The sequence below is a fragment of the Piliocolobus tephrosceles genome, chromosome 11, assembly GCF_002776525.5.
Source record: "Piliocolobus tephrosceles isolate RC106 chromosome 11, ASM277652v3, whole genome shotgun sequence".
NCBI classification, from domain to species: Eukaryota; Metazoa; Chordata; class Mammalia; order Primates; family Cercopithecidae; genus Piliocolobus; species Piliocolobus tephrosceles.
In genome coordinates, this window is record NC_045444.1 from 62,246,399 (window position 1) to 62,272,920 (window position 26,522).

Genomic DNA, 26,522 nt, shown 5'->3' on the forward strand with positions numbered 1-26,522 from the left:
CTCATCAGTGAAGGGGGCTTTGGGTTACCAGCTCTGAAGCCTGTCCCATTTGTAATACCACCAATCTGTAATTGTGTAATTTAAGAAGTTATTAGGTTAAGAGAAAGTCACTAAGGGAATTTAGTTTCTCCTCTGTCGGCCCTGTTCACCCCCGAAGGTGAGGAGTGTGTGAAACTAAAGTATCTTATTCTCCAAGCTGAGCATCGTTTCGGGTATATGTAGTTGAAGGACAAATTATCTTCTGACTTAGGTGCTGCTCAAGCCTCCTTTCTGCCAAGCATGTTTGAATAAATAAAAAAATGAACACCAATGTCTACCCACGGACTAATCAACCCAGCAATATAATGGAAAAGAGGGAATTCACGCAGCCTTGAATCTGGGCCTCAGAGGACTGCCTGGGCAGGCGGTTTAAACTCCTTAAGCCTATATTCTTATCCGTAAAATGGCGATATTATTACTTCAATGGGTTGTTGAGAGGACGAAGTCAAATAGAATATATGTATATATGTGTATATATGTGTGTATATGTATATATGTTTGTGTAGATATATGTATATAAGTGCCTAGTATCCAGTGGGCGTTTACAAATGTTACTTGCTTACAAAATTCTGGCTTACAGAAAGTACGCTAAAAAATCTCCCAGATCCCCCTGCCAGTCCCCTGGGTGGGAGACTACTTGGGTACTTCGCTTCCATCTGCGAAGCCCCAACGCAGAGCCTGGAATCGGCGGGACGCAGCTTGCAGCGCCTGCGCCCGGTAGGACGGCGCGGGGGCGGGGCCGGCGGAAGCGCTCGAGTGTCGTTGTCCGCTGCGCCGGAAGTTCCTAGCGGGGCCTGGCGGTAACCTTCGGGGCGTCACTGTAGTTGCCGCTGCTGCTGCAGTGGGCTTTGCGGGGCTGAACCTCGGCGGGGCTAGGCTCCTTAACTGCCGAGAGTCGCCAGGTTTGCGGTGGAGGACGCTGAGGCGCGTGGGGGGCAGGCACACGGGCGCAGGGCCTCCCAGCCGACATGTCTCTAGTGGCGGAAGCCTTCGTCTCCCAGATTGCAGGTAGCGCGGATGGCCGTAGACCCAGAAGGTGGCGGCGCGGTCTCGGGGAGCCGCGTGGGGTACAGGGCTGGAGCATTCCTCCACCCTTGTGGCATTATACGCTGAACCCAGCCCGGAGGGTGGAGGCAGGGACGGACTACCAACCTTATCTCACGTATGGGAAAACTAAGAAGGAGACACTTGGCCAAGGTCACTCACTCCGCAGGAGCTGGAGTCCCTTCTCCTTCCCTTGGGCGGTACTTTGTCCCACTTCCCCATTCCGTTGGGAGGTGCTGGAGTATGAGGAGGCGGCCTTGGATTGTGGGGGGCGTGACCACAGGGGCAAGCATCTGAACGCTTCAGTCTAAGAGTAGGGGTAGTTTCTGGGTCTTGGTACCCAAAGTTTAAGGTGACTGTCACTAATCAGTTGTTACCTATTGTTGAGGGAACATCAGACTTCTTGCTTCCTCTCCCAGCGACACAGTAGTGCCATTTGCTAAGACTCCAGGAGTTATTTATTTATTTATTTTTTGAGACGGAGTTTTGCTTTTGTCCCCGAGGTTGGAGTGCAGTGGCATGACCTGGGTTCCCTGCAACCTCCGCTTCCCGGGTTCAAGAAATTCTCCTGCCTTAGCCTCCCGAGTAGTTGGGATTATGGGCACCAGCCACCACGTCTGCGCGGATTCATTGAAATATTTTTAAATCTGCATGTACTTTAAAGAAATACCTTAGAGTTGGTGCACTGAAAATGACTGATGTATATAGATTTCTGATTTCTCTTATTGAGGTTCTTATTTATTGCCATGAAAGAAATTAAATATTGTTGAGAAAGTGAGGAGACCAAACGTAGATACTTTGAGATATAGGCTGATAGAATTAGTCATAACTCCCTAGCAGTGTTTTCGACATGAGTACAGTTATGAAGACAGTCACCACAATAAATAGGTACATTTGAAGTAATAAGATAGTGTTTTGGAAATGGGAAGTACAGAATGTGTCATAAAATTTGCCGAGATGTTTTTTACTGTTTTGCGTTTGTGTAAACATACATTTCTTTTTTTTCCTTCTTCACTTGAAAATATTCTTTTCTAGAAGAGAGAAGCTCCTACTAGATTGCAAGCTTCTTGAAAGTAGGGATCAAACTTATTTTATTCCCCATTGTATTCATAGTCAGTTGGTGCTCAGTAAATATTTGTAACCCAAATCAATGACTAATCTTGAGATTTCAAGGAATGATTATTTCCATTTTTACCATTCATATTGAAAACAAAATCAGGCTTATATAGTTAGATCAGCGATTTAATTTAGGTTGCTACTATGTTAAAAAAAAAAAAAACTTCACAGTGTATGTTGAGAGTGGTTCATTATGTGCATGTGTCCTAATGTGTGATTTCTTTTAATGAGAAAATGATGAATGTCTTTTAATAAACTTTTGATACTGCTTTAAGTAGTGACGTTTAAACATTTCTAGGCATTTTGTCTGTCTGCCGTCTTAGCTATTTGTAGTGGTCTGTTATTCTAGGAGGAAGCATTGTAAGATGGATAATTGAATAAATGGTGTTGGAACAACTTGTAAGTCATTACACAATATGAATAAATTCCAGATAGATTAAAGATCTAAATATAAAACAACAAAATTGTAATAAAATAATTAGGGGAAAACAGATTATTTTAATAATTCTTGGATAGCAGAAGAGGTCTAAGCAAAACTTAAGAATTCATAATCCATAAGAGAAAAAATTGGCAGATTTGATTGCAGAAAGAATTTTAAAACTTTGATAAAAAACATCTTAAGTTAGTACAAATAAGAAGAAGACAAACCAACAGAATCAAGGACAAAGGATTGGAACAGGCATTTCACAAAAGGGTGAAATATAGATGGACAGTGAACAGATGAAAAGATGTTCTGTGTCACTAATAATGTATAGCATCCTCCCGCCCCCCCATCAGATGGACAAAAGTGAATATGATTTCTAGTACTAATAGGGCATGGGGAAAACAGTTACTCTCAAACTATTGGTTCTATAAGTTAGTATTACTTTTTGGGAACTTAATGTAGCAATATTTATTAAAATGACATTCTCTGTCCTGAACATTTTACTTATGGGGGTTTATCTGATAGAAATGTAAAGACCAGTACTTAAAGAAATATACAATGATATTAATTGCAGCATTATTTGTAATAGCAAAAAATTAGAAATGTTTTAAATATATGTCAAATTATTGTGTACCAGTCCAGCAATTCCACTTATGGTCATGTATCCAAAGGGATTGAAATTGTCTAAGAGATATGTGCACTCCCATGTTCATTGCAGCAGTATTTACAATAGCCAAGATGTGGAAGCCACCCAGGTGTTTATCAGTGGATGAATGGATAAAGAAAATGTATATAAGATACAATGGAATACTATTCAGCCTTAAAAAAGAAGGAAACCCTATCATTTGTGATAGAATGGATGGATCTGGAGGACATTATGCTAAATGAAATAAGCTAGACAGAAAGACAAGTAGTGATCTAAAATCTAATCTTTTTAGGGAAATCTAAGAAAGTTGATCTCCTAGAAACAGAATACAAAGGTGGTTACCAGAGGCTGAGGGGACAGAGGTGGGAGATGGGGAAGAGGAATGGAGAAGAGGAGATGTTGATCAAAGTAAACAAAGTATGTTAGACTAGAAGAAAAAATTTTAGTGATCTATTGCACTGCAAGGTGACCACAGTTAATAAATGTATTTCAAAATTGCTAAAGGCTTAGATTTATAATATTCTCACCACAAAAATTTAAGTTGGTGTGGTGATGGATATATTAATTAGCTTGATTTATTCTTTATATTCTTTGATTTATTCTTTAGATCAAAATACCACATTGTACCTCCTAAATATACACAGTTATTATTTGTCAAAAACATAAAAAAATTATGATATAGTCACGTTTTTACAGATCCAAAAATGAAGAGGTGTATTTGTTAAATACATTGTCTTGAAAGCTATGGTTATATTAAGTAAAAAGTTATAATATATATTTTGTATGAACTCATGAAATCTCTATAAACATGTATATTTATATATGTTAAGAATATTCAACTAATTTTAAGTAGCGATTGGGATAATAAAAATAGAGTGTTGGTAGAGGGTGGAGGAACTTTATTTCTGAATTGTTTGAATTACTATAGTGTGCATAATTTTGTAATTTAAATGATTGTAATTGTTAACATTTTTAAGATTATATTTTGTCAAGAAGTGACATTACATTATGGATAAGGAGGCTGTCTTAATCCGTTTTGTGTTGCTATAACAGAATACCACAGACTAGGTAAGTTATAAAGAAAAAAAATTTAAGTCTCACATTTCTGGAGGCAATGAACTTCAGCTTCAAGGTGCCAGTATCTGATGCGAGCCTTTGTGCTGCATTATCCTGTGGCAGAACGTTAAAAGGCCAGGGAGGGCAAGAGCCAGGGACTGAGAGGGCTGAACTTGCTTTTATAACAACCTACTCTTGGGATAAAGAGATGAATCCATTCATGAGGGTGGAGCTCTCATGACCTAATCACCTCTGAACAATCCCACCTCTTAATGCTGTCAGAGTGGCAATTCCATTTCAGCATGAGTTGTGGAGGGTTCAGACTATAGCAGTGGTTAAAGTAATAATTTATCAGAAACACTATGTTTGACTTGTAAATGACTTACAAATGTGACTCAAATCCAGCAACTGTTGTCAATATTATGTTTCTGGTAGTACAGGTTAGAGATATGTGTCTATGTAGACCTATTATAACTTAAGTAATTATGAATCTGTTTTTGTAATTGAGAGCTCTAATTTATAGTGTAGCTAACACTTTGCTTATTACCCTTCCTTCCTGTGGACATGAGCTAACACTGAGTATTTCTTTTGGAAATGTATAACGATATCTGGCATCTCTCTGTGGTATTCTTGAAGTGACTTCTTTGAGATCCTTATTCATAAGGACATCTTTTTAGAAGTCTTCTCTGAACTCCCCAGTTTAAGTGAACTGCTTCTGTCTCCTTACTACCAGTATTTCCCTCGCCAACTTTTTTCAGTCATTATTCCTAAATAGTACTTATTCTATCCATTTCTACTGCTGTTACCTTAGTTCAAAGCTTTGTCATTTTTTGCTTAGATAACCATAGTAGTCTCTGAATTGATTTCTCTGCTTCCAGTCTGGCTTCCTTCCAGTAGAGTCCATGCACTGCAAGCCTCGTGGGTTTTTTGTTTGTTTTAATTTTCCTTAAAAAACAAAAAACAAAAAAACAAAACCTCCTCTTGTTTTAACATTTTGTTGGTTTCCCTTTGTCAGTAGAACAGCCTCATGTCTTGTCACTTCTTTCCTTGCCCGTTGCCTGAGATGTCCACTTTGCTTGAATAACTCCTGTTCATCCTTTAAGACTCTGGGCACCATTTTAACCATTTAATGTAAGTCTACTTGACGTTTTTTTCTTGAGAAATGAGAAAGGTTTGTTATCGAGTTTTTTTTTCAAATGAGAAAGGTTTGTTGTCGAGTTTTTTTTCCTAATAATGATAATGATATGTTGCCGTTATGGAAAATGAAAACAATCCAGAGATAAAGTAAAAATTACCTGAAATCATACCACCCAGATAAAGACTTTAGAATTCCATCCTCATCATTAAAACTTTGATGAACAAAGCTATTTCATTCTCTTTCCCTGAATTGAAAAAATTGACGTAATATATAATATGCATAATTTTTTGTAACCTGTTTTGTCATATATTGGGATCTCTTTTCATATCTGTGAATGGAATTACACATCATCATTTTAAAATGGTTATATAGTATTTTATTGTAATGAAGAAGCCAAAATTTACTAATATAATATTACTCAGATGGGTATTTAGGGAGTTGTTATCAGTCAGTTCAACCAGAGAAGCAGATGTACCAGGATATCTGTTTCTCTCTTTAGCCACACACACACACGCATGTCTGTGCATACACAAACACATGCAAAGAATTGACTCTTAATGTGGGGGCTGGCAAAGTAAGTGCAAAGCATGCAAGGCAGGCAGTCAGGATGGGGAGATCCAGGACTAAGAGAGCACTGGCAAGACCGGGTACTGCTTGGAGTGTCTGATCCCAGGGAGGACTTAGACCCTTTTTAAAAGATCTTTCAGCTGATGAAATCAGGCCACTTAGGATACTCTCCCTTTTGATTAATGTAAAGCTAACTAGGGACTTCAGTTATATCAGCAGAATCCCTTTATGGCATCACCTAGATTAGGATTAGAAAAGCTAGGAGGAAGTGTGTGTCTGCTACAAAATGACTGTTGCCTCGCTTCTCTTCCCGGCACCTGGCAGAGAATGTCCCTTGTAGCCCACTTTAACTGGAGACGTAGTAGAAAGGGAATTTTGGGAAGTGTATTCAGTGTAGGTAAGCTGATGTGTCCCAAAGCCATCACACGTGTGTGTGATTTTGGTCTGTTGTAAGCAGTGCTTGCATAAACATATTTATGCATCTGTTCAGTCGTTTTTTGGAATGTATTTGTTAAAGTGGAAGATAATTTTGAATTTTTCTTTTAGCTTAATATGGAAAGAAATGGTAAGTTATCTTTTTGAATGAATAGTTGTTTCTCTACATGATGATGTACTGGATTTAGAATTTTTTTTTTTTTTTGAGATGGCATTTTACTCTTGTCACCCAGGCTGGAGGGCAGTGACACAATCTTGGCTCACTGCAACCTCTACCTCCCGGGTTCAAGTGATTCTCCTGTCTCAGCCTCCTGAGTAGCTGGGATTACAGGTGTCTGCCACCATGCCCAGCTAATTTTTATATTTTTAGTAGAGATGAGATTTCACCATGTTGGCCAGGCTTGTCTTGAACTGCTGGCCTCAAGTGATCCGCCTGCCTTAGCCTCCCAAAGTTCTGGGATTACAGGTGTGAGCTACTGCGCCTGGCCTAGAATTTTAAAAAAAGGATAAAAATGGACCTGGATGTTTAAAAAATATTTTATAACCTGTATATTTAAGTTTTCATTTTTTTAATGGCAAGATTTTTAAATATATTACTCACATATTTTTTTTTTTTAATTTCGTTCTTACAGTCAGTTGGGTATGAATATATCATAGGGCAGGATTGTGTAATCCCATTTGGGCTACATGACCACATTTGGAGCAGCTAAAAGGGTAGAGTACTTGGGTGGACAGGCCTAACTCACTTGCCCATCCCTGTGCCAGTAGTGGCTCCAGGTATTAGGGCTCCATAGTGCCACCAGATACACAAAAGAAGGGAGAGAGGTGTAGAGCACTAAACAGCGGAAATTGGCTGCAATGTGGATTGCTTCCTTCACCTTGCTTTTATACTTTCTGTGGATTTTGAAGTGAAAAGTCTAACCTTGGTTCTTATTCAGCTACTTCCTAGCTGTGTGAACTTGGGCAAATTAACTGCCTGTTTAAGCCTGAGATTTCTCATTTGTAAAATGGTGAAAATAATAATATGTTACTTTAAAGATACAATTTTGGTAAAGCTTTAAAAAGTTATTTGTAAATAACATATAATTTAATTCAATAATAGGAAGCATCTACATAGTTATTGCCGTTATTAAAATTACTTAGGAATGTATCCTAGAATACTTTGTTATTCCAGGATATTTATTTCAAGATATATGCTTCAGCCATGTTTATCTTCATTATAAAATTGAATCTTGGTGTAAGTCATATTGGTGGTCTGTTAATTAGAATTGCCATAGCTGGTTACTGATAATAACAGTAAGCTTTTGAGCTACTGTGTTAAATGATTTATGTATGTAATTGCTAATAATAACAATTTGGTTTTGTTATATAGGTATTTTGTGGATATGAATACTGAAACTCAGTATAAAGGTTAGGAGTAAGGTCATTGGAGTAAGAGCTGAGTTCTAAGCTCAATCCTGCTTCTTGTTCTGTGATCTTGGACAGGCCTTTCTAGTCCTCAGTTTCCTCATTTGTAAAAGGGGATAATAGATTTTACAATGTATATTAAGTGTCTAGTGTAGGGTGGTTGATAATAAATGTTCAGTACATGTTACTTTCTGTTGTTACTTTTATTGCCCAGGAGCCTTTCACCTTATAGTAAGGGGTTCTTTGAGGATATTAACTCTTAACATCTGGTATCCATTATCATTTTGGAGAGAAGAAAATGCCCAAAGTATTCTTATTTTTCTTTACTCATATACCATCTTTTCTGATTTATTACTCCACTGGTGCCTTGCCATATTTTAAGCACATCAGTTAGTTTCATCATACTATAATGTATTAATCTTTTGAAATAAGCATGATATCTGTTCTGTTCTTTATTTAGAAGCTCAGTAAACTATATAAAGGATGAAAAAAGAATGGTCGGAATATTCCATTTATCTCATTGTGGGCATTTGGGTGCTTAATTATTTAAATTTATTAATAACTTCATTTAAGCAATAGCATTAATTTATAGTATGAGCTAGGAAAGTAGTTTTGCAGGGTTCCCTGGAACCCATATGTAAGCATCTTGAAAGTAAATGTGATCAAAACGGGTATGTTCTTAAAAATTTGTTTTTATATTGGTAATAAAGTGCTTTCATTCTGTCTCTCCTCACATGAGTACTGGGGAATCTGGACTATAAAAGCATTCAGAAGAGTTCCAGAGGCTAAAGGAAGTACAAAATATAGGTTTGGCTTTTGTAATATAGAAGTGATGCTATTGCTCACAGTGAAGAAAATGATGGTAAAGGTTTGTACATCCATGTATCAGAATATTTAGTGATGACAGGTGCAACAGATAATTGAACAAATACAGTGCATTACATTCTTTTTTTTGAGATGGAGTTTTGCTCTTGTTGCCCAGGCTGGAGTGCAATGACGTGATCTTGGCTCACCACAACCTCCGCCTTCTGGGTTCAAGTGAGTCTCCTGCCTCATACTCCTGAGTAGCTGGGATTACAGGGATGTGCCACCACACCTGGCTAATTTTGTATTTTTAGTAGAGGTCTGGTTTCTCCACATTGGTCAGGCTGGTCTCAAACTCCCAACCTCAGGTGATCTGCCCACCTCGGCCTCCCAAAAGTGCTGTGATTACAGGTGTGAGCCACCGTGCCCAGCCTTAAATCTTTTGCTCTTGAAAATAAAGATATTTTGTTATTTTTACGTAGTATTTTGGGGATTTTCCAGTATTGAGGAAGTCACTGAGGAATTATTAAAAAGTTATTGAACTGACCGTTAAGTTTCAGAGAATTTAAAAAAAAATCATATTAGTCATATGAATAATCTTACAGAGTTGTGCTTATGACTTTGGAGATACAAAGCTGAGATTGAATGGTGCAGATAGTAAAGCAAAACAGTGACAAAATAGGTTATACTTCAGACTAGAGGCAAGATATAGTTTATTGACAGCAGTGGATCCTATAGTTTATTATACTGTATTCCTTAGTAGGTTGAAACTAATTTTTTTTTTTTTTGAGATGGAGTCTTGCTCTGTTGCGCAGGCTGAAGTGCAGTGGGGTAATCTCGGCTCACTGCAACCTCTGCCTCCCAGGTTCAAGTGATTCTCCTGCCTCAGCCTCCCAAGTAGCTGGGATTATAGGTGCCCACCACCACACCTCGCTAATTTTTGTATTTTCAGTAAAGATGGGGTTTCACCATGTTGGCCAGGCTGGTCTTGAACCGCTGACCTTATGTGATCTGCCCGCGTCGGCCTCCCAAAGTGCTGGGATTACAGGTGTGAGCCACCCCACCTGGCCAAAACTTAAGAGCAATGTTATGTACATTTTTGAAAACTTGGATAATAAGATCCCTTCAAAGGCTTGTTTTCTGTTAATGGAATAGTTCATAGGCTGTAATTTGAGTTTTAATTTTCTTAATGTGATTTATTAACATACTCTGAAATTACATGATTTTTAGTTGTTAACTTAAAACTTTGGTGATGGGTGCCCCATAAAATCTGTCAGTCTTACTTGAAGACTTTTGAGTTATTAATGTTAGTCCAAGCTTGCCATATTTTGGTGAAAATTGAAAGAAAATGCCACCAAACTTCTTAATATTTTTCAAACATTTTTGAAATGTCTTGATAAGCAGTTATCAGATGGACTGAAGATGTCAAATACAGATGAGATATTGAAAATTCAGGCTTCTCATTTTTTTGTTCAAAGACAGAAGTTATAATATTCAGAAAATCCAGCAATAGACATTTATATGTAGAAGAGAAGTATTTGCCTTGCTAGTAAGAGAAATGCATGCTTTAATTTTTTGTTGCTTTATAAATGAGCCTCTCCTCTATTCTTGAACACTTTTCTTATTTTTATATGCACTATAAATGAATGATGGTTTTGAACTTTTTTACATCAGTAATAAAAATGAAATTTGATTGGTTAGTAATAAAGAAGCTTCTTTTCATAAAAACAATCATTTTGTCATGACAATTCTCATTAACTGTAACTGTGTTGGCAAAATAGAAACCATAAAATGCATTTCACTGTTTTTATGCACTTAGCTATGTTTTTTTGCTGATTATATATTTTATCTCTAAGAACTTGTATAAGCCAAAGAATTTCTTCATAACTTAATCTGTCTTTAGATGGAAAAAGATAGACTTTTGATGTGTATATTTATTGCAGTGGATACAGTATCTTTGAGTATTGCAATGGTATTTACCCCCACATGGTCATATTTTATTACCTGGTCAATTTAGAGCACTAATTAGAACTTTATATGAATAAATTGTATCATTTTTATAACATGAAGAGGCCATTATTATTCAAACAGTGTTTATTTCTGTAAAGTAATATTGGCGGCTGACTCTTCAATGATCTAGCCATTTTTTGATCTCCATTTCTTTTGATTGTTAGCTTTTATGTTATAGAAAAATGTTTTGGCATCATGACTTATAAGTAATGTTTCTAACTTTCTTATTTTATACATTTAAAGAAAGATTATGTGTCTTTATAAGAAATAACATGAAAATAAAAGTTGCTATCTAGTTTTTCATTAGATGCTATCATTGTTATTTTTACTGTTACTGTTATTACTGTTCATTGAATTAAGATTCTAATTTGGCTAGTCCAGGAGAACTAGTTACATAATGTTAACTATTTAAGTGATAATTGACATTTGTTCTTACATTGAGATTGTGAATTATTTTTGATGTATTTTCTCCCTAAGCAGTTTTCTCCTTTTTGCCATCTACTTGCACTGATTTTCTCATACTAGCATTTGGTGGCTGTTTGGAAAATATAAAATAATTTTAATATTAAAATAAATATTTAGAAAAGGTGCTAATGTGTGAGAAATTACAGAGTGCAGATTAAAGGCAAATACAAAGTATGCTTTCATTATTTACTGTTTTGGATTATCTTTGTATCATAGGTAAATGACTATTGGTCTGACTTTTATGAAAAGATACAGTTAGATTTGACTTTAGCTAGAGTTGTTTCTCTCTTGGAGTCTCTTTTGTTTCCTCAATCTGTGAATAATATAGCAACTGCCATTCAGGTCAGTTTTTAAACATGAATGTAAGCCATTCTAGTCACTGGGTACCAAATCCTGGAGGTCAGGGAGTCATGGTGATGCGGTCAGCAAATTGGAGATACAGTGAGATTTCAGGAAGGCAAAGATTGAAGATATTGGATTAATAAAGTGAAACTGACTGGAGGGAAAGTGCAAGTGTCAAAATCTATGTCTGAAGCAGTAAAGTGGAATTTATAAACGATGTCAGGAGTCAGCTTAGTAACTGATTTAGATAAACAGGGAATTCTGAAGCTTCAGATGAGTCAACGTTTTGTGTGATTAATAGTAACTGTCAAAAGTCTTAACTGTCAAGTTACTTTTGCAGTGTAACAAACCACTCTAAATTTAGAGGTGTATAACAGCCACTTTCTTATGTTCATGGATCCTGTGGGTTAGTAATCCAGACAGGGCACATGTTGCGAGTGGCACAAGGTGAGACATAACCATATCCACACACATTTGTGTCTTTCCACAAGGTCAGACTTTTATTGATGCTTATTCAGTCATAAAAGGAATAAGAAACATCGAGTTGCTTAAGGAGGCAATTCTCCTTAGTACTACCTGTTGACTCAGTAGTCAGAGCTGTGGCACATAGACTAAACCAATGCACAAGTCAGTCAATATTGCAAACCGCACATAGTAGTATACTTAATATATAAATGTTATGGATTAAAATTTCCACATCAAACAGCATTTAACGTCAAGAGAAAAGGGGACAGGAAAAGATGTAATGAACCAGTCTAAGGAGAGCGTCATGGACAAGGATAGTGTCCTGGGCTGATCTGGACAGTTGTCAGTGTCTTGCAAGGAAGAGTTCTTGATTTGGGCAGAGCATTTGGCAGCAGATGCTGGGTGCTGATCTTGAGTGACTGCCAGACAGTGTCTTAAGATGGCCATCTTGAGTTGGTGGAGTTCTGCTCTTTTTATGGCCCTCAAATCTTCTGGCGAGGACTGATAGTAAAAAGTGTGTCTGGTTATGTCTTTTATCTGGTTGGTACGTGTAGTCTCTGTTGATTAGATGAACATGTGGTCCCTGTTGGCATGATGCCTTTTTAAATGTAAGGTGGAGTCTTTTTCTAAGATAGGGTTACTTATGTATAGGGTGCTGTATACAGCACAGGAAAGATGGTTTGTCTCTCACTCATGATGTCTGGGTCTTCAGCTGAAAAGACTCAAAGGCTGGAAATGATCCAGTGATTGAGGGTTAGAAACATCTGGAAGCATCTTCACTTATATATCTGACAATTGATTCTGGCTAGGACTTCAGCTGGGATGGTTTTCTGGAATGCTTACATGTGGCTTCATGTGGCTTGGCTTCCTCACAGCTTGGTGGCCTAAGAGTAGTCAGACTTTTTATGTAGTGACTCAGTGTACCACATACAAGTGCCTAAGCTAGCAAGGTAGAAGTTGCATCACCTTTTATAACCTACTCTCAATTGTCCTGCAGCATCACTTCCACAATATTCTGTGGGTTACAGTGGAGCTACAAGCCGGCCCAGATTCAAGGGAAGGGGAATTGAAGGACAGGAATTACTGTTGTGGACGTATTTAAGACATATACTTTGCCACAGTAACCACGGTGGTACTGCGTGTTTTCGTTAGATCTGGGAACTGACAAGGCACACTCATGACTGAATAGAGGTTCTAAAGAAGGATGGGGATAGATGGGGAGTTGGGGGTGAGTAGCGTGGGTGGTCTTGTACATTGTAATTAGTTACCTCTGGACCTCTCTGAAGCTAGTGATGCCCAAACATGCATGCATATACGAATACTCCTTTATTCTCACCAAAGGCCTGTTATATGGAAAAATTGAGGATGGAGTTAAGACAAGTATAGTTTTCAAATACTCTGTGTGTCTTTGGTTAGGAACCACTGAATGATTTGGAGAGAAAGTGAATTCTTGAGTTTACACTGTTGAATTTGCTACCCATTGTTGAGATGTTATCATTCCTTAAATTGGTTCAGTGATTTTATTTTTAGAGTTTTAACAGTGTTTTGTTTTTGTTTTTTTTTTTTTTTTTTTGCTGTCAGATACCTTTCAGGCTTTAGATAGCAAAAGACCTGCTTGTATTTTCTGCAGAATGTGTTTGTTGAGTACCTAATTTATGCTAGGTGCTCTGCCAGGTGCTGGGGGTGCAAAAATAAGTAACAATTCTTGCCTTTCGTGAGCTTATATTCTTTTGCAGAAATAGATCATTTTAATATGAAGAGCTATATCCTATAGTAAAAATCTGCACAGAGGTATCTAGTTTAGTAAGCCTTTGCTGAACATTTTGCCTCCCTTTCCTCAAACTGCGTTGGGGGTGTTAGATTTTTGGTAAATATCAAAACTCATCTTCATGCCCCCTACCTTCTATCTGGCATGCTTTGGATTCTTTTTTTGGATCCAATTCAGATTTCATCTCCTTTTGTGAATTCTTTCCTGTTTTCCTCAGGCAGATTTAGTTATTTCTTCATGAATATTTCTATGGGCTTTATACACACTTTTGTTCTAATGTGGATATTAAGAATTATTGATTGAAAATATACTGTGAGCTGGAGACTTTATAGGGTACTTACATAGTTTATCTACTTTTTTTTTTTTTTTTTTTGAGATGGAGTCTTGCTCTTTTGCCCAGACTAGAGTGCAGTGGCACGATCTCAGCTCACTGCAGCCTCCATCTCCTGGGTTCAAGCGATTCTCCTGCCTCAGCCTCCTGAGTAGCTGGAATTATAGGTGCGCACCACCACGCCTGGCTAATTTTTGTATTTTTAGTAGAGAAGGGGTTTCACCGTGTTGGTCAGGCTGGTCTCAAACTCCTGACCTTTTGATCTGGCCACCTTGGCCTCTCAGAGTGCTGGGATTACAGGCATGAGCCATTACGCCTGGCCAATCTAGTTTTATTCTTCCAATAACCTAACAAGATAATTAATATTTCCCTCTTTTACAGTGAGGTAATTGAGACAAGAGTAGGTTAACCAGTTTGACCAAGATAACTCATACGATAAATTGTAGAATTGGGAGGGGAAGCCAGATATGTGTGACTCTGAAATGTATGTTTTTTCCCTACACCACCTGTATTTGCTTAATGTATTTTAAATGGTTATGTGTACCTTAGTCACCCCTAATCCCAACTCCCTCTTTGTTCTTCACTTGCTCAACAAAATTAGATCCTAGAGGGCAATGACAGTTTTATATTCATCTTTGTCTTTGTATTATAGTTTTGGGTACATTTTGGATGTTTATCACCTGTTTGTTCATTTAAATGCTTTTAATATTTTTTAGGGGGAATCCTCTGAGCATTTTCTACTATGTTCTCTTATTCATAGGGAAAGTCTTGGTTGGAAAGACTGTTACCTCATTTCCTGTTTTCTTCTTGGAGAATCTCAGTTTTGTTAACATTTCAGGCAGTATAATAATAAGTCAGATTCTCTCTGGGGGATAATTTGTTCTATAACTAGCTGGGAGTAATGAAGGAAGAGGAATAGTTTTTTGGTTAACTAGCTTGATATGAGATAGCAAAGTATATGTACAGTACCTGGAACCATAATCACGTAGTAGATACTTAAAAAAAAATAGGTGATATCATTACAGTAATTGTATTTGGTTTAGATAGGAAGAACTACTTAGTTTGAAGGATATTTGTTTTCTATCTCTAGAGTTAGATTTAGAGAACCATTAAACTATTGCACTGTGAAGGTTAATGTTGTTGAGGTCTGATAGTTATGTGGGGCTGTTTTTGTATCTGTTTTTTGGCCAGATGGATTGGACCTTTACTCTTAACCAGCTGTTTTTCTATAGATCTGCTGTTGATCTCATATTCATTTTTAGTTCTGCAAAAAGCACAGTCATTTTAAATTTCAGATTACCATTTTGAAAATGAAAATTAAAAGTTTGAGTACCAACTACAAGACTCTTCTCTGTTAATTTATCATAATCATATGCAGTTGGCCTGCTTTTTATTGGAAATTAATGAAAAGTAATGGATTTTTTTTTCTTTTTGTGATGGAGTCTTGTTATGTTGCCCAGGCATGCCTCAAACTTCTGGGCTTAAGGAATCCTCCTGCTTCAGCCTCCCAAGTAGCTGGTATTATAGGTGCACACCACCATGTCCAGCTATGATGGATTATTTTTATAATGGATCAAAGTCTAAACATAACCATTTGAGAACATGACACATACATACTTATTAAGAAAGAATGGAAGGTTTTAAATTTGACTTGTATTTATTTACTTCACCCTGAGTTATTGGCTTGTTGGCGCTGTGAATTTGTTTTCTTGACCCTTGTTAACCTCTAGAAGTTTGTCAGGTTTATGAAATTGGTCCTTGAATACCATTTTGAAATTGATCTCTAGTTATAAATAGATAGATATCACAACTGATATTCATAATTCCTAACTGATTTTTACTTTCCTTATCTAATACTTCTAATGGAAAAACTATCATGTTACCACTTTGATTCCAAAGTAAGTGTGGCCTGAGTTCATTTATCTTAAAGGCTTTTTCTTGAACATTGTAAAATAGCAACATGTTACTAAGGCATGTTTTAAAACATGGCTTTAAGCCATAGCCACAATGCTTAAGGAGAAAAAGATGGTCAAAAATATTCTTGAAAAAAATTTATCTACACACATCCTTACTACCATTTTCTCTGAGATAAATGAATGAAAGAGATAAAAAGAACATAATCTTATCTCAAGTGCCATCTGTGTCTCTAGGATAGTCTTTGTTGTGGTGTTCACAGACCATCCACATCAGATTTACCAGGAATGCTTGTTAAAGATGCAGATTTTTGGTCCTCATCTCTACAGTATCAGAATTTGAGTTTAGGAAATACATAACTGTATCAAGTTCCTCAAGTGTACAGGAAGAGTTGAGAACTACTGTTGTAAGATAATTATAATTGCTTTAATTCTAATAATTATTACCCAAGAATGTTTATTTGTGAGCTCTGCAGGAGGTTAGCTAATTTAGTTGTGTGTTCACCGTAGAGTAATACTACTTGGGTTCAAATCCTGGCTGCTGTCACTTACTAGCATTGTGACTTTGGACAAATTACTTATGCTTGTGCCTCAGTTTTCTTATTGTAAAATTGGGAAAATAATAATAGTATCTACCTCATAAAGTTGTGGGGTGTTTAATATATGTCAAGTACTTACATGTACAGTAAGTACAATAAGTCTTTTAAGATTTTCTATTCAGCTTTCTTGAGATATAATTTACATACCCTTTTAAATTTATAATTCAATGATTTTTAGTATATTTACATAATTGTGTGACTATTACCACAATCTTTTTTTAAATTTTCCACTCACCTCTCCAGTTACCACAGTCTAACAGTAGGTTTCCATCACCTCCAAAAGAAACTTCTTGCCCATTTGCAGCCACTCCTCATTGCCACCACCAACTTGAGTCAACCATTGGTCTACTCTGTTTCTGTAGATTTGCCTATTCTGGACATGTCATGTAAATGGGATCATATGTTTTCTTTTGTGTCTGGCCTTTTTTTTTTTTTATTGGGCATAATGGTTTTTGAGGTTCATCCAAGTATTCATGTTGTAGCATGTATCAGTACTTACTTGGTTCTTTCTTATTGCCAAAAAGTATTCCATCATATGGATATACTGCATTTTGTCTGTCGATTCACCAGTTAATGAACATTTGAGTTGCTTTCCTTTTTGACGATTGTGAATAATGCTGCTATGAACATTTGTATATATGTCTTTATGTGGATATTTATTTTTATTTCCCCTGGGTGAATACATAGGAGTGTAATTGTTGGGTCATATGGTAACATTCTGTGTTTTAACATTTTGAGAAACTGCCAGACTTTTCATGGTCCCACCAAGCAACATGTGAGAATTTTCGATTTCTCCACATTTGCAAAACATTTGTTATTGTCTGTCTTGTTGATTATAACCTTCTTATTGGGTGTGAAGTGGCATCTCATGGTGGTTTTGATTTGTATTTCCCTAATGACTAATGATGGTGAGTATCTTTTCATGTGCTTGTTGGCGGTTTGTATATCTCCTTTGGAAAAATGGCTATTCACATTCCTTGCTCAATTTTAAAAATTGGGTTATGTTGTCTTTTTATTACAGGGTTGTAAGAGTTTCTTACATATTTTGGATATGTGCTGTATGAGTTTTGCGGAATCTTAATTGCTATCATTATCATAATCATCATCTGCCTAAATAGAAGTCTAGTTTGTATTTGGCCGGGAGATAGATTCTAGTTATTCTCTGGTTCTATTGGGCTCCAACTTTGGTTGTGAGAGGGAAGTTCTGCCTTCATTTTTCCGTGTTTTCAATCTTTGTTGCTTTTCATCTTGTGCTTCTAGAATGGCAGGGTATTAAGACCCATCTGCCTTGGGTATTCTACTGTCCTCATTCATTCATTATTACTCACTCTGAGTCTTTTTTTTTTTTTTTTATTCTCGAGATGGAGTTTCGCTCTGGTTGCCCAGGCTGGAGTGCAGTGGCACGATCTTAGCTCACTGCAACCTCCGTCTCCCAGGTTCAAGCGATTCTCCTGCCTCTCAGCTTCCCAAGTAGCTGGGATTACAGGTATGCGCCACCATGCCCTGCTAATTTTATATTTTGTATTTTTAGTAGAGATGAGGTTTCACCATGTTGGCCAGGCTGGTCTCGAACTCCTGACCTCAGGTGATCCACCCACTTCAGCCTCCCAAAGTGCTGGGATTACAGGCATGAGCCACCACACCCAGCCCACTCTGGGTCATTTTAATCTTTTGCTTACTACTTTGTTCCAAATGAATGGGTTGCTGGAGATAGTGAGTTATTTGTGGAATATTATTTGAGTTATTTGCCGTAGTTCAGTAAATTGGAATTCATTTGGTATTTTGGAGATTATACACTGTCGTGTATGTTTTTTTCTTGGTTTTTGTGTAATGTGTAGCCCAAACAGAATTAAGCCTTGTTATATGTATACCAGATAATATTGTCATAATGAGGTAGACTTCAGTATTTTTTAGTGGTTCTTCAGGCATTGTAAAGGTACACATAAGGAGACAGGCCACATGTACCTCTAAAATAGAGGTACCTTATGGGCAGTTACTTGTAATTTTGCCTTTAGCTCTTAGAATGGTGCCTGACACTTTATATGCATTCAGTGTATTTATTGAATGAATGGTAAAACTGATTTGTAGCTGTGGCTAAATTTACTTTCTGAAATAAGATATATGTATAATTTACTATACATATTTATATACACTGAGTATCCCCAATTTGAAAGTCCAAAATCTGAAAATGCTCCAAAATCCCAGTTTTTTTTGAGTGCCAACATGATGCTCAAAGGAAATGCTTATTGAAGTGTTTTGGATTTTTGATTTTTGGGTTAGGGTTGCTTAGCTGGTAAGTATATAATGCAAGTATTCCAAAATGTGAGAAAAATCCAAAATTTGAAACACTTCTAGTGTCAGGAATTTTGGATAGGGGATACTCAACCTGTATGCAGCAAGCAATAATGGATATACAGTAGACTCTTATGTCAGTCATTAAGTTTCTTTTTCCTAAAAACTTATGATGATATGTAGCCAAAGGAATAGTTCTGGTCTGAATCTTCTTCTAGAAGAATCTTCTGGAATCTAGGACTACTTTTGTATTTGTGTCTAATACTTACCTATTTTGTCCTAGAATGTTTGCTTTCTGCTTCAGGATTTCTATTTTAATTGACGGTAGTCTATATCTTTGTATCTACACCTGCTTGCAAGTGTGTTTTTTAAGTAGCCTTACCACTGTGCTACACAATACTGCCTGCTTTTTTTTTTTTTTTAACGTTTATGGAAATGACAGTGTGATGCTGCACTTTCCTGTTCTCCAACGCCATTTTCTGACATAAACACTAATCTCTGACTATTGAGGTAGTGGGAAAATGGTTTTAAATACCTTTTGTGGGAAGAGTCACTTCTGCTTACACATCTTGTATCATATCATTAAACATTCCCTATGAAACACTATTTAAGGGGCATTACTATTTAATAATTTCATGATCATCATTATATAGTGTTATTTTTGACTTGCACTATAGTCTGCAGGTTGATTTTCTTTTGAATTTAATACATAGCCCTTAAAATTCCAGTTTTGATAAAGTCCCATATCATCATATTTTAAGTCTAAACATCTTCAAAATCTATTTTAAATGAAACCTTCATATATTGCCTAAAACTTGATGGGTTTTGAACATGGTGTCTATGTTATATCACTGATATCATTAGTATAATATTTATGTCAAATTAACAAATTTCCTTCTTTTCTCTGTGTGTCATGCAGTAACATGTCCATGTTTAAGAGCTGCCGAATGCTCTTTGAACATTTTGTTATATTAGCAGTATTTGCATTTACAACTTTGGCAGGAAGCCATCCAAATTTGGAGATAGGCTACACGTTTCTTGCTCCTTTTATATAACACTGTCTAAATAGTCTTGCTGTGCTGAAGAGATGACATCTATGAGCTTTCGGAATCTAGTTGCCTAAGGATAAACTGAGTTTGACTTCATTAGTGCACAAATGATAGGTTTGTGTAGAGTTATTATAGCATTAATCAATTTGATGGATTGGAAATATGACAGAACTGAAGCAGCATGTAATATTAGTGCCTATTCTACAAATTGTGTCTTCACCTACATTCATATGGCAGAGGAGTCATGTACATCAAGAGTGCAGAACTTTAAAAAAAAGAAAGAAACAACAGAGGACATCTCTTTCATGGCCCTTCTCTTCTCCTCCTACATTAGATCGTTGAGAGATGGATTTCAGAATTAGACTAATTTTTTTTAGGTCATAGCACTTTCATACTTTGAAATACCTTGATTTGAATGGAATAAATAGATATATAATTCTAACCTAATATTTAAGAGAATACTACAAGTAATATATAAAGTCTTTAAGAGACTTATGGCCATACATATGTGAATTTATTGGTTAGCAGTCATTTCATTAAAAATGATAATGGATTAGTAGTAAAGAATATTGATTTTTGTTGTATTGGTTGATAAAGCCTAAAAATAGGTAACTTAAAGGTAATTAAAATGAATGAGAAGCAAATACTTTTTTGGGGGGTTGTGGGTGTTGCTTTATCATGTGTGCATTTCTGACATTTATGCATTATTTATGGCATTCAAAAGTTCAAGAATATGTGTCACTTCTTTTTGATTTTACTTTGTTCTCCAACGTAAGTACTCATGATCTGCTTTAAGAAATATTAATTTGCAAAAAAAACTCTCCCGCTAAAGCCTGAAACCTTAAGCAGCATCTCTTTTGCTCCTGGTAAAGAAGACACTAAATGTAGCATAATCAGGGCCTGGGCAAAATTGGGAAGTAGGTAAAGAACTAACTGGACTTTTAATAACTAATTGGATATGCACTTAGTTATAAGGTGCTCTGATATTTGCTTTATTTCTAGGTATTCTTTTTATCTGCAATATAGGGATATATTTCTTCTTTATAAAAATGATAAAAATTTAATGCATCTTTTGTTGGAGAATACTATTAGAATAGTAATTCTAATTTTAAAGAGTGAATTAATGTAGGTCACTAGGAGTACCTTAGAGTAAGTTACTGCTTTAGTATGAAAGTGGTACAGGAATTTTTTTATCATGAAATAATTAATTTCTAAAAGGTGGGTAGTTTAATTTAGAGCTCTTATAATAAAGATATTAGCTTAAATGATGCCTATATAAAATTTAATCATTGTTAATTTTAATTTCATATTTTGGCATGTATTATTGTAGAAGTCATCTTCGGTTTGGAGCAGTTGAGAAGCCAAGATATTAATTAATAACCTTGGGACCACAAGAATCTTTCACATTCTAGGAATTTACCTCCTAGAAAGAGAGATAAGATATTGACATAACAGTATGATAGAGTAGAAAATGATATATAAGAAAAATGCAAACTGCTGTGGACAGTATAGATAAAGGAGAAATTAGATTTGCTTAGTCCTAAAAGCCTTTTTGATGGATGTGGCATTTAAACTTGGTTGAGAAAGGTATAGGATTTGGGTATATGGCAGTGAAGGAGTATTCTGAACTCAAGGGGAACAATTTGAGCAAAGTCACAAAGATGAGGAAGTATGAAGTTTGTGGGGGAAATTTGAAGTACTCCGGTTGATACAAGGGTCATGTTAGGGAGGTATTAGGCAGGGATCCCCATTCTCCTCACTAATTCATGTGTGTTCCCCCCGCAAGCTTTCTCCTTGGTCAAAAAGGATGATTTTATCAGAAGAGAGCAAGACTCTTCCTTGCTCCAGAGTACATGAATGACTGGGTTTCCTGCAAAAACTTCAAATAAATTGTTATTTAGTTAGAACGGTGTTCTCCAATGTTGGATGAGATGTATGTAGGAGCAAGGGGTGATTACTGACTTTGTCTGACCTTGGGAAAGAGAAGAGTAGAGAAGAAGTTGTCCTTTTGGATTTTGTCTTTTCCCAAACCAAGAGATCAGCTTTTTATAAGGTGTGGATAATAATTTTCATGATTCATATATTTACATATGAAGACAATTATAGAGCTCGTTTCCTAGAATGATAGCTACGTGGCTGATTTGTAGATTCATTGCCCAGTTTAGGATTTCCACTTTGGGCACTCCTAGGGAATAACTAGTTTTTTTTTTTTTTTTTTTTCCTCTCATGTCATGCTTTACATGTAATATATGTGCAAGACAATCCTTTGAAATACAGGAAGAAAAACATATAAATTAACTATATATTACTTACCTTTGCACTAACCCTAAAACTGGAAATCTCTTTCTATACAATGTTTTATATTAAATATATAGTTTACATCAGATGTTACTGCTGTATCACTCCTCAGTTCAACTTACCTGACAATCTCACTGTTCCCCTTTCCATTTCCTATGACTCTAACCCAAGAATCACCATTTATGAAAATTTCATGTCCTTATCAATAAATATTTGAGCATGCAGGCCTGAATTTAGAAATCATAGAATTGTTAATTGCTGAGCCAATATATCATGCACATTATAAAACATATACTAAAAAAGAAAGTAGAGTTAGAAAAGATAAAAATTCAAATTCCAGGAATTTTAGGCAGCCATTTAATTTTTTTTTGAGTTGTGTTATTGGTTGTAGTGTTGAAGTTGTTTGAGTAAAGTTTATTTTTTATGTTTTGCCATGAATTTTTCTTATCTTCCCTGCTACATTCTTAGCCTGCGTAGTACAGAGTAATAACAACAATGATGATAGTGCTAATAATGAAAACAAATGTTTATTCAGCCAGCATTTACTGATAACCTGCTATGTGCTAGGTTCTAGGGATGAAGTGGTAAGCAAAAATCAGACGTGAATGGTGGATTCATGGTGCGTATTTTCTCATGGAGAAGGTAAACAATCAACTACTAAAATGTAAAAATACAGACGAGAGTGCATGCTATAAGAGCTTGTGAAAGGAGTGTTTGAACTATTAAAGGAGGTCAGCGAAGACTTCCCTGAGGATAGGACTGGCTACATAATTTTTAAGGCCCAGTGCAAAATGAAAGTGTTCAAAAATTACTCACTTTCAAGACTGAGACAGCAGAACATTAAACCAAGCAGGGGGCCCTTCCAACTGCAGGCCCTATGCAACTGCACAGGCTATACGCTCATTAACCTGGCTGTACCTGAGGAAGTGATTTTTGAGCTGAGATGTGCCAATATCATAGGAGGATAAAATTGTTCCAGGCAGAAGAAACTGCAGGGGGGAAAGTGGTGCATTCAGAAACTGGATGAAGGCCAGTGTGGCTGGAGTGCAGAGAGTCAAGGTGGGGAATGTGTGTGTGATGAGGTAGGCTGGTAGAGAGGGTAACTTCAGAGACCAAGTAGAGCCCTGTAGGCCATGTTGAGGATTTTGGTCTTTATTCCAAGAACCACATGTAACTATTGATGTGTCTGAAATGTAAGATTTACTTTTGATGTGGTGAGAATACAAGTAACTTGCACTTTGACTGCATTGGACAACTTTCTTCCTCAACCTCCATTTCTTGCCAACCCCCTTTTTAGACACTTTCTGTCTCACGTTCTATGTGTTTTCTAAGGCTGTCTCTTCATTTAGGTGTGTTTAAAATGGCACTTCACACGAGAGGTGCTTTTGGTGATAGAAACTGAAAATAGAGTAGGCGAGTCATGACATTTTATATACTATTGAAGTAGTTTGTGGTCTGAAACATTTCAGGTCAACTGAAGAAAAACTAGTAAAATGTAAAAATGTTTTATTATTGTTTTAAAATGATTTTTCTTTTAAAATGCCACAGATTTTTAAGATGTATATTGTCAGCGCCATGATTTTAAATCCTTAATCTTTCTTTTACACATGCTCGGGAGCAAGGGGTGATTACTGACTTTGTCTGACCTTGGGAAAGAGAAGCGTAGGGAAGAAGTTGTCTTTTTGGATTTTGTCTTTTACATAATAGGTATTCCCAAACCAACAAATACGCTTTCTTCCTGTTAGGTGTGGATAATAATTTTCATGATTCATAGGTTTACGTATGAAGACAGTTATAGAGCTCATTTCCTAGAATGATACCTGCGTGATTGATTTGTAGATCCATTGCCCAGTTTAGGATTTTCACTTTTGGCACTCCTAGGGAATAACAAACTAGAGATTTTTTTTCTCTCATGTCATGCTTTACATGTAATTATATGAGCTCTGTCACTGATACAGTTTGGATGTTTGTTCCCTGCAAATCTCCTGTTGAGATTTAATCCCCATTGTCAGAGGTGGGTCCTGGTGGAGGTGTTTGGGTCATGGGGGTGGATCCCTCATGAATGGCTCAGTGCTATCCTTGATAGTGAGTTCTCTCTCTGAGTTCACAGGAGATCTGGTTGTTTAAAAGAGAGTGGCATCTCCCTGCCTTCTCTTGCTCCTGCTCTTGCTATGTGTGACACCTGCTCCCCCTTTGCCTTCTGCCCATGTAAGCTTCCTGCAGCTCTCACCAGAAGCAGATGCTGGCACTGTGCTTCTTGTACAGTCTGCAGAACCGTGAGCCAAAATAAACTTCTTTTCTTTATAAATTACCCAACCTCAGGTATTTCTTTACAACAATACCAACAGCCTAACAGAATCATGTAAGGTGATACACTTAAGTCAGTGATATTTATATTCTCTGAGCTGCTCATGGGTAAGATAGACAGCTGGTCATTCTTTGTATACTCTACCATTTCTTGTCTACTGCATGATAAACTGCAATTCCTGGCTGCTGGCTATATGGGTGTGTATCAGTCTATTTGCCTTCTCTTTTTAAGTCATAAGTTCTATTTGTGATGAAAACACTGGATGTTTTGGTAGAGTTACCTTCTGAGAATTTATTTTCAATAATGATTTCTGAGTTAAAACAGCGTTTATGTCTTAGATTGAGTAAAATATTCACCCTTTTCACCTATTTCCAGCTTTAGATTCTTAATAACAGAGCTTTTGGTATTTGTAGGCAGCTTCTTTGATCTTATTTGCAGTGAAGTAGTATGTTGCAAACTTTCTATTACTTTCATGTTTGTCTTTTGGATGAGATCTGGAGAATCCATGGGGGTGATGATGAATTAACTTTTTTTTTTTTTTTGAGACGGAGTCTCACTCTGTCGCCCAGGCTGGAGTGCAGTGGTGCGATCTTGGCTCACTGCAACCTCTGCCTCCGGGGTACAAGCAGTTCTCTTCCTCAGCCTCCTGAGTAGCTGGGACTACAGGCGCCAGCCACCACTCCCAGCTAATTTTTGTATTTTTAGTGGAGATGGCCATCTTGGCCAGGCTGGTCTTGAACTCCTAAGCTTGTGATCCACCTGCCTTGGCCTCCCAAAGTGTTGAAATTACAGGCGTGAGCCACCACACCCGGCTGATGAGTTAACTTTTAACTGAAATTACTGACCACATAAATTGGTGTTCATACAAGAACTCTGTTATGTTACAGAGTAGTGAAGTAGCTTCTGATTTATCAGAGAATACTTAGATTATGTTCAGCATATGTTTAATGCTAGTGTATGTAAAGGTTGGTGCAAAAATAATTGCAGTTTTTGCATATCATTTGTTGAATTCTTCTTTGTAAAAGCCGTAAAACATCAGAATCACCAATTTTAACACAGTAATACAGGTTTAATACAGTTTTTGGGCAAAAACTGCATTACTTTTGCAGCAACCTAATACTTCATTGTTTTAAAAATTTGTAATGCATGCCTAGTATGTGCACAAAGTAGCTAACCAAGAGTTAAAATTACCACAATTTTAAATTAGAATGTTCTGTTACCTTAACATAGATGGTAATATTAAGTTGAGTAAAACTTTAATTAGCCAGCATGTTTAGGGAATTAAATGGTAGGTTTAATCAGATATCTTCTTTCTTTTTACAGACAATTAACATCAACTGTATGCAAAGCATAGTACAGTGTGTGGTTCACAGATGCCTATGACACATCTGTGTCTCCAAGGAACTTGATTTCAATATTTATTCGAAATTTTGTGGATTTTATTCCTATGCTTTATTGCTAGTAAGATTAATATAATGCATATAATTGAATCTTTGATGATTTAGAATTTTATAACAAACGAATCTCATTGTATTGTTTTTAGTATAGATGTAAGCAATATAGGTGTGCTGACTATACAATTTATCCGAAAAGGTTATTTTTTGAGTAATTTGCTGATGTCAGCTTGTTTTTGTTTCCTTTTATTTTAAAAACTGTTATACAAGTTAATTGGTTCTTAATGAAATTTTACTTTGTTAAAGTTGTGACAGCAAAGTATTTTGTTTCATTGCTGTGTTGGTATGTGCGTTGAAATTCAGTAGCCCTTATATATATGTGTAATATTGTGGGGAACAGCATATAAAATTATGTGTAGTTCATTATTTACTTGATGTTTTCATGGCATTATCTCTAAATATGAGTTTAATTTTGTGTAGCCCAAACCAAACTAAACCTAAAAGTTACATTTGTTATTTATTGTAATAATACTGTGTTTTTCTTTTCATTCTAAAGCATAAGTAAAAGCAAATTAAGGAGTTCCTTTTTCCCATTCCAGGGATTGCTTTAAA

The 26,522-nt window shown here is 36.4% G+C and overlaps 1 protein-coding gene across 1 annotated transcript in view; it reads left to right on the forward strand.

Moving 5' to 3' along the window:
- The first annotated feature begins 786 nt into the window (after positions 1-786).
- The window catches only part of MTX2 (metaxin 2), a 60,718-nt gene continuing 34,982 nt past the window's right edge, over positions 787-26,522 (forward strand). The window contains exon 1 of the mRNA XM_026454248.2: positions 787-1,047. Within this exon, the coding sequence (XP_026310033.1) occupies positions 1,008-1,047 (40 nt within the window). The 5' untranslated portion in view covers positions 787-1,007. The remainder of the gene's footprint in view (positions 1,048-26,522) is intronic.